This window comes from Primulina huaijiensis, chromosome 15 (genome assembly GCF_012295235.1).
Source record: "Primulina huaijiensis isolate GDHJ02 chromosome 15, ASM1229523v2, whole genome shotgun sequence".
NCBI classification, from domain to species: Eukaryota; Viridiplantae; Streptophyta; class Magnoliopsida; order Lamiales; family Gesneriaceae; genus Primulina; species Primulina huaijiensis.
The window spans coordinates 7,354,838-7,364,289 of record NC_133320.1 but is presented as its reverse complement, the minus strand read 5'-3'; the positions used below and the strand labels follow the sequence as shown (position 1 = coordinate 7,364,289).

At 35.1% G+C, this 9,452-nt stretch overlaps 1 protein-coding gene across 2 annotated transcripts; it reads right to left on the bottom strand.

Moving 5' to 3' along the window:
* Positions 1-666: 666 nt before the first annotated feature.
* Positions 667-6,282, bottom strand: LOC140958175 (uncharacterized). 2 transcript variants are annotated; one of them, XM_073415529.1, is made up of 4 exons: positions 6,045-6,282; positions 5,626-5,731; positions 3,929-4,050; positions 667-974 (listed from the first exon to the last, which is right to left on the bottom strand). In XM_073415529.1, the coding sequence occupies exons 1-3, from the start codon at positions 6,154-6,156 to the stop codon at positions 3,972-3,974; spliced, it is 297 nt and encodes a 98-aa protein (XP_073271630.1). In that variant the 5' UTR covers positions 6,157-6,282; the 3' UTR covers positions 667-974; positions 3,929-3,971. The 2 variants fall into 2 exon arrangements, with proteins under 2 accessions (XP_073271630.1, XP_073271629.1); XM_073415528.1 differs by lacking the exon at positions 667-974 and adding an exon at positions 1,038-1,290.
* Positions 6,283-9,452: the final 3,170 nt, after the last annotated feature.

Below are 9,452 nucleotides of genomic sequence, written 5' to 3'. Positions count from 1 at the left end.
TGCATAATATGATGTTTTTCGAATATCATGTATATTTGTTATGTATGTGCTCGAACGACCCCTACTTATTGAATGAAGATCATGTCACTAACTCATTACTCTATTCTTCCCAAATAAATCCAAAGAGCAAATAGGAGAAGAGGAACAAGGCCAGATTTAAAGCTTGATTATGGACGATTCAAGAATTTAATTTAGTTATGTTCTTTTTAAACTTTATTTTATTTTTCGTTGTAAATGCTTCGCAAAATTTTCTCGTTTAAAGAATTTCCATTGTCAAGAAAATAATATTTTCTGGAATTTATGAAATAACCTTATTTTGATTTATACTGTGTTACGAGATTTGTTGTTTAGCGATTACCTAATTGTTAAACAACTCAGAAGTTGATTAATCCCGGTCTCGAGGCATAACATTGTACAGAAAAAGGATGAAAATAAATAATAGTTAGATATTTAAATTGGGAGACGGAAAAAATTCTCGAACAAACGATACCAAGCAAAGGTTCAGTGTTTTATGAGACATATCATGAACTTGCTAGCCTACACAGAATTCAAACCATTCTCAACTCATAAAACACAGCAATTTGCATCCTTAAATTGCAATACTTGCATGCTTGATTTTGAGGATCCTATCCCTCACTACAGCACACTTTTTATTCTCAAACCTAGTGAATCAAAACATCATAGTTGACACTTGAGATATAGCTATCATGCAAAAGTACTATTACATTATGGACGGTAATATCGTCTAAACATTGTTGTTGAGAGAAAAATATCATGCAAACGTACTATTTATCACAAACTTGATGATAAAACACAGAGCTGACCCAGAAAATTGGCCAAGAGGGCTATTTCTGAGCAAGCGAGCAAAGATTTTGAAAATTATTATTAAATATAGTATTTCATTCTTTTTCATGTGATCGACGCTGCCCTCATCCCTACTAAAGTCCACCTGCGAAAAACAGGAAGTTTCCAACCTGCACATTCAAGACGTTGATCAACTAGATAAATGTAATGCTTGGGTGAACGAAGAGGATAAGTAATGGCTTGGAAGCGATTTCAAGTAAACTTTATCGCATAAACTGCTGTAGTCTCATGGAAAGAGTCTTGCCCTAAGTCTGTTTAAACTACCATAGCTTTACGACAAGGTCGTTTGGATAGGAGCTCAAATATTAACAGCAAAGTCGCACCTTATACAGTCTAGGTACACCAAACAAACTGGACAGAAAAAAAATTCATGTGAAGCAAAAGTCTGTGTTTTCTGCAAGACTCTTAACATTCGACGAGTATTACCTGAAATAAAATTAAACAAATTTGGAACTAAGTTGATCTTGAAACATAAAAATAAAGATGCAATACTGATGTAAAGTGTAAGGTCCAAAAATACGATAATGTAACCTAACTGCATGCAAATCTAGTGGAAATGGAAAATGACTAATTAAATGGCTTTAATTGCATAAATTTAATATAGTGTGCATGTTTAAAATGTACTTTTCTACATGAATGCATAAAATTGTGTATTAAAGGATATTCGAGACGCAATCGAGAACAGAGACCGGAGACCATATGATGGAAAATATTTTTATTAAATAATTATTTTTAATTGTTTAATGTGTGGTGTATTTTAAATAGAATTTTCGACAATGAGATGTTTTTATGCGTCGAGTCGTATTTTAAACCGGTAATCGATTTTCGATAAAAATAGGAACTTTTTGAGAACTCAGCTAATATTTTCACAAACTTTCCTAAACAAAATATTTTAAATATTAACTAATGGGCTTAATGGGCCTAATATACAAGGTTAATGGGCTTAAACTTGCTCCATTAGTTTTAATTAATAAATAATGCCAAAACCACCCTTCCCAAACCCCACACAACTCACACCCCTCACCCTAAAAGAAATACTAGGACTCTTCCTAGCTGAAGCACACGGCCACACACACACAACTAAGGGTTTTCACGTGAACTTGGAGAAAAAAATTCAGCAAGATCTTCCTTGCGTCGACGTCCTCGAATTGCAAATTGTTTTCGTGCGTAATATACGCAAAGGCACACCTTAACCTCTTTTTCTCATCTATCACACCATATTATATGTTTGATGCATGTTTGCATGAAAAAATAAGAACCCTTGTATTATTTTCGTTTTTATGCCATAATATGCCAAGAACTCAAGTTTTTATGATTTAAAACTCTTGTTATTAATGCATTAAGGGGCTGCCATGGTAGGGACACCAAAAGGGATGGATTTCAGAGGGTTTTGAAGGCTTAAGTGAGGCTGCATAAGGGCTGGACGTGAGGGGTAGGGGGTTGCACGAAAATAGAATCCTTGTGGGCTAGGGCTCTTCGACGAGGGCATCCTTGAGGGCCACAGTTTGTAGCTGCTGTTAGGGTGTGTCCAGGAGACCTAAAGGGGATGTAGGATGGTTCAAGGGTGGCTGCATGATGCTTGGTTCGAAGGCTAGGGCGATCGCATGAGGGAAGTCGCGCATGGCTCCTAGGGCACGGCTGGAAGGGCTGGGCACGCTTGGGGGTGTTCGGTTCTGTCCAGTAGGTTGCTTAGGGTTCAGTTATGGTCCTAAGAGGGTCAGCTAAGGTCTGGTTGGGCTGGTAGGCATGGTTAGGGAGGCTAGGGTTTTCAAGTTTGGGCAAGAAAAGTTCAGTAGCTGTTCTAGGCTGGATCGAGGGTCTTGATGGGCTTGAATTAGGTTATATATGGTATGGTTAGACTTTGATAAGCTTTGGTTCAAGTTTGGTAAGGTTTAGTTAAGTTTCTATTCGATACGAGTCAAAATCGGGATGTACGTCTAAGTTTAAAAACGAATTGAGAAATTAGTCGAGAAGCTTAAGTTCACGTCTAAGAAATATTTATGGGTGTATTTTAAGGTGTTAGGTTAAGTTTGGAATGATTTGGGTCGTCGTTTTAAGGTCTAAGGATAAATTGGAAAAGTTAGGGTTTCAAAGGCAAAACGGTCATTTTACACCCGAAAAATGTTAGGCGTCTTGACAGTGCCTTGAATGCTATAATAAATGATAAAATGTTATTTTAAATATTTATGGAATTTTATGATGATACGTTAATGTTAAAAGACATGTTGTATGCTTGGTTTAAAAGAAAAATGATGTATATATGCATGAATTTTTATAAGTGATGGAAATATGAAAAGTTAAAGGATGTGAATTGATTGTGACTAATACGATGAAACGATAATATGTAAGGCCAAAGCTTAGTTGATAGGTGAGAGTGTCGCTGATGTTCCCGCCGCCCGGTACCGTGGTAATACGTAGATGGATCCATCGACCTACAGCTAATAGGAAAGTCACAGTTGAGGGTCTGAATTCAATAAAAAGGGAAACGTATACGTATATGATGAAAGAAAATATGATATGATATGTTGAAGGGAAAATGTTAAAGTTTATGTTCATGAAAAACTATTGTATTATAAATATTTTCGATGTTGCTTGCGAATATATATGTATTACTTGCTATCATAGTTAAGGTTTGCCGAGTCAATAGACTCACTAGGTGTGATCGATGCAGGTGAGCATGAGATTGATGTTAATGGAGGTCTTGATGGTTGATCTTGCTGGACTGAAAGTGCACACAACCCGAGGACCGTCGCTAGTTTTTTGCAAATAAAACTATGTTTATGAATTATGATTACTTAAAGATTTTAATGACTTATGATGCTTTTTAGAAGTTTTGAGAGGATGATAGAGTTAAGTTTATTTTTGAAATAATGTTAGTTTAGATTGGTTGACGTTTACGACTTTATGCTTTGAATTACTTTTTTTGGACTTTCAAATAATAGTTGGTCGGTTTATTTTTAAAGTTGCAAAATATAGATATGTTTATATGTATATGGCCGAGGGTTGCACACACACAAAAAAAAAATTCTTTCAAAAAGAGTGTCTAACAAATCAGGGTACTTACAAAGTCAAATCAGAGATGATACAACAAAGCAAGTGGTGCCCTTTCAGGTGTGCAGATAATTAGCCGCCATCATTAGTTCCAAAGTCAATTCAGGTTCAATGTGGAATTCAGATTCTTTGCCACTACAGAACACAAGTCCATAAGAAATCTTCCACTTAATGATTCAAAGCAAAATTCAAGGCTTCAAATGCTGCAAATACAGTTTTTAATAATTAATGCACGAGTAAATGATTCTTAAACATGCTCTAACCCTAAAAACTTCCAACTCAGATCCGAGTTTGATGCAGAACAGGTGCTAAATGAAGGCATAAGCAACAGTTATCCAAAATGGCAATATTTAGGGTGAAAAGTTCAGAAAAAATTGAGCTGCATTCTATATTAGTATGCATACTATTTTATTGTCGCAATTACCAGGGATTGCTAATGCCAAAATGACACCTAATTTCCTAAAAACTATTACCCTAGGTATAGTATAGTCCCAACACCTCATGACAAATATTCTTTTCCTCTGACCATCATGCGCAGAGCTTCACACAGCTTATTGCCCTAAAACTAGCAAAAAACTTGTGATGAAATATTCGAAAAATTTATTTGACATCATTATATTCCTCCACTAATTACTCACTAAGCAAATGACATCCATGGTTGATTACTTGGTCGTGAGTCATATTAATCATCCAAACTCATTATTTGATAACATGTTTCAGCCCAGAAGTTTCTGCGCATGATTCTTTAACAAAATGGCATGAGAATTTGCACTAAATTCTCAATATCTCCCAAAATTTGTTTGTTCATTGGTAAGTCAAATTAAAAGTTAAAACCTTTCACAAGACACTTGCAGACCTAAAAGAGAGTTATCAGATCCCAGGACACAAAGCTCCGCCTACGTCCTTCTTTTTACAGATTTTCACCAATTTCCACATAATTTTCAAATAATCATCCCACTCTATTCAAATAAATAGTACTTAAGTGATGTGCCAGCAATGATATATCAGATCCTAACAACATTGTTGCACCAAGACAAAGCGATGAGATTCAGTTGGCATGAATAGGCATCATATCCTAACAATATTGTTGCACCAAGTCAAAGAGATGAGATTCTGCTGGCAAGATTAGGCATCATATCCTAACAATATTGTTGCACCAAGACAAAGCGATGAGATTCTGCAGGCATGATCAGGTCCGATCCACAAATATCAAGCAAGGAACTAAATATGACATATTCATCTCATGGATGTTGATGGATTTTTCTTCACCTCAATACACGTTCTATGTCATATATAATATAAATTTAAGCTGTGGTTTGCATTCAAACATTTCCCAAAATAGCACCTCCACATTCATTTAATAACTAACGCGACTTGAAAAAACAAATACCAACCTGCCATTCATTTCAGTTTCCCATGTTCATACCAAGATTGGCGAAATTGTAATTTGCAACTATAAATACTCATCATTTTACTATCCATCAACATGTGCCTAAGTAAGGAACCATATCTCATTAACACCTAATTAGACAGTTAACACATAACACAAAAACAAGCAGTCTATTATTTGTGGTTGCAACAAAGATCCACACAAAAGTTGGCTACAGGAAAGTAATCATAGCACTGATTGGAAAAAAAAGGTAATCACTGGATTTCCTTTAAAATTCAAGTGACTAATAGAATATAATGGAAGGAATAATAAGGAAAAACCTAGCGTATTGAAGAGACCAATAAAAGTATCGGCAAATCTTCTCCAGTATAGTGGTGCTTATCTCTGGAAATGTCACTTCCCCATGCTCCGTTTCAGCAAAACTCCCTGCAATTCTCCAAAGTCCAATTGTAAGTTTCGGTTAAGATGTTGTACATCCAAAAATCCATCATATCACCGACAAATCATATCTTAAGAACTTGATATTCGATCATTCTCAACACTCAAATAGCGGGAAAATTCCAAGAACCCGTAAAAAAATCTTGTTTAATAATTAAGAAAAGAAAATCCAATTGAGACTATACGATAGCAACAAGAAATGCAAAGAATGGACAATTGGGCAACAAGATAACCCTTAATTCATCTCAAAACCAAAAATTGAGACAGTAAACACCCAGAAATCAAAACTATAAAAAAGGACCTGGTGAAGTAAGCATGTTGCGTATGGTTTGTGAAACCATGGCCGCTTTCTTGTCTATAACGAACTCAAATCCCTCGGCGCTAATCAGCTTCACCATGTCTTCCTTCTTCATTTTTCTCCTGGTAAATCGCCGGTCGAATTTTTGTTTCACTTTCCTCCGCAATAATCAGGCAATGGCATTTATACACCAACTTTTGTGAAATTCTACGATGTGATCGACGTTTTATAAATATGTTTTCGGTCCCTAGGTGGGCTTGGTCTTAAAAGGTAAAAGTCAGTAAGTTCATCGTGATTGGTTTGTAACCGTCGATCAAAATTTGACTGATCAAGTTCGAGTCGAATAATTTAAATTTAACTTGAGTCGAGTTCAAATTTTAATTGTTTTTATTATAGTAATCGTTAGCTAGTAGTAACTATATATTATTAATTTTCAAGAAGATATATAATTTAAGAGTATTTTTATCGATATAAACACAGCATATAAGCCATAAATTTAAAAAAACCTACTTTTTCAAGCTCGAATTTTATTATGTTACATGTACTTGAGCTTTTCGATTACAAGCTTAAGTAACTCGATATTTTTTTTTGCCGAGATCGAACTGAAATTGAATACTCGATTGAGTCGAGGTCGTACCTAAAAAATTTAAATCGATCAAGCTCGAGTAATATGGTATTAGAGCTCGACTCGTATGCAGACCTGCTTGGACGAACCACCGATTTGGATATATTGGTCAATAAATTTGAAATGTTTTGTTTATTAAATTCTTTGTTTTGATAAAAATGAATTATAAGTGCAAGTTTTGCACCTAATTTGTAATAAGATTCCAATTGAATTATGCTAGTTTATGACAGAATTATGCGTGATTTTGTTCATGTTAATGTTTTCAGAAAATGATCAAGTTTGATGTGATAAAATGTTATTGGGAGAAAGAAAAGATTTAAAATGACAAGAAGATAAGAGTTGAGAGGATTTGGAGAGTTTGAGCATGACGAAACTGTTCAGGGACAGTAAGCTAGGAGCCTAGGTGCCTGACATTGTAAAATAAATTCAAAACCCGTGAGCCAGGTGCCTTAGCACTAGAAGAATGGCGCCTAAGCGCCGAGCACTGAAGGAACCAAGGGTGAAAACAGTGGCCGTAGCACCTCAGCGCCACATATCAACGCCTGAAGCACATAGATTTGCAGTGCTAGAAATAGCAAATGAGGTGCCTCAACACCATTCATTTGGCGCATAAGTGCCGACACTCTACGCAAAAAAAAGACTCTAGAATCCTGTCTAGCGAGAACTCTATCAAGTGGACCTTTTAATGGGCTATCATCAAATTATAAAAAAAGGAGATATAGGCCACGAAAAGAAGGACGAACAACACATGCTAGGACTCAGAGAGAGAGACAACCATAATTGTTGAACCAAAGAACTTGATACAAAGACGAAGAACGCGAGATCCAGGGACGGGGACGCAGACTTGGCTTCATTATTACTTTTTTCCCCAAATTCTTATTTTAATGTTTAGATCTACAAACATGCTATGTTTTTACTTCTTTTGTATTATTAACTAATTTTATAATTATATAGAAATGGCGTAGCTTGGTTTGAGACGATGTCTACGACCTTTTGAATTATATGATTAAATTCTTTTTTGTTTAATTGTGTTTTCTTATTCTTAATGTTTTTAATTTATCAGCCATAAATGGAATGATATAACAATTATAAATCTATCATTGGGGAGATATGATTAAAATTGGATCACAAGAAACACATTGTAGGATATTTATATTGTTCGGAAAACGTATAACTTCATCGAAGTCCAGTAGAACGATATTTTACACATATCATTTAAGTTTAGATCTTTAATAGGAATATTATAATCAATACCCATTGGTATAGTCTTTTTAACACTTGGTAAAAGAAAATAGAAAATAATCAAGTGTTAATGGCTACTAAACAAGTTGAATACATGAGTATAAATTTAATAGGAATTAATCATCTGGAAAAGCCAAGTAAAATCAAACCTTTAGATATTTTCTCTCATTGAATTTGTGTTATTCGTGTGTGCTTGGATTTTGATTGTTCTTTACTTAATTGATAAACAACAATTATTGAATTTCTAAATAAAGTCTATATTATCTTAATTAGAAGCATTTATAGATTCTTGAATAAACATTCCTCGTGAGAACGATAATTTTTGTTAGAACATTTCATGTTTGCATTCTTGATTTTGATGTTAACAAAACTTGTTGTTTTGTTTCTAACGAATTTACCTAAGTGCGCAGAAAGCTGAAACTGATCAGACTTCGAACTGATAAGTAACCGAGCCAAAACTGAAGCTCTCGAGACGCAAACTGAAAGTGCTAACTAATTGACCAAACTGAACCAGTCCAGCTGAAATATCAAAGATCAGTTCAACTGATTTTTTAGCTGATAGATGGTTCAGTAGAAGACATTCAGAAGTCCGGCCAGCTGATAAAGAGCCCAGCTGTCCGGTTCAACTGAATCTGTGAAATTAGTTCAGCTGACGAGTCAACTGATTTCACCAGACCAGTTCAGCTGACCAGTTCAGAGCATCAGTTAGGAGCCGATCAATTTTCAGAACAAGACAAACTTATCTAAGTGGAATCCAGCTTTGCACAATGGTATAAAAGAAATTGTCCAATCTAAGGACAATAATGAACGTTGCAGCAGAGCTTAAAGTCGAGACGTTTCAGAATAACTTTCAGAAAGGACAAGACACAAATATCGAAGAACAGATTCAAACTACAATGAACATATTTGATGAGTCTTGTTGTACGGATACATTTCCTCTATATATACAAGATCAAGATCATCAACAAATAAGTGTGGAAAAAGAAGTGTGTGCGGATGAACACAACTAAGAGAGGGCACGCTGAAGCATATCAGCTTACAAGAAACAACCAGACCAGATTTGAGGGAACACTTCAACGTGTTATCATCTTAGATTAGAAGCACAATTCCTTCAGTGTGTGAGAACACCTTCGTGTTGTATTTATAGATCAGTTCTCACACACGAACACACAGTTACTCACATATACATACAGAATTGAGCTTATCGAATAGATGAGTAAGTCTTGCACAAAGACATTAAACTTATGTATATAGTCTTTAACACATAGACGTTAAACAAGTGTTGGCTGGAATGTGTTGCTTTTTTGTTTCCAACACTACAACAAATTTGTTATTCAACAACAGTCAAACAACAACGGTTTTATTGGAAAACCATTGTAATTTATATTTTAACAACGGTTTTAACAAAAACCGTTGTGGATTAGCGTGTTTTTTGGACAAACCACAACGGTTGTAGCAAACCGTTGTTGATTAGCGTGTTTTTTTTTAAAAAAACAACAACGGTTTTAGCTAACTATTGTTGATTAGTGTGTTTTTTGGAGAAA

Bases quoted from the DNA above. Each gene is read 5' to 3' on its own strand.
- LOC140958175 (XM_073415529.1), bottom strand. From the start codon at position 6,156: ATGAAGAAGGAAGACATGGTGAAGCTGATTAGCGCCGAGGGATTTGAG. The intron at 5,732-6,044 runs GTCCTTTTTTAT...GGAGAATTGCAG, and splicing joins CAACATGCTTACTTCACCAG to GGAGTTTTGCTGAAACGGAG. The intron at 4,051-5,625 runs GTTTTTCCTTAT...TGTGTTCTGTAG, and splicing joins TGGTCTCTTCAATACGCTAG to TGGCAAAGAATCTGAATTCC.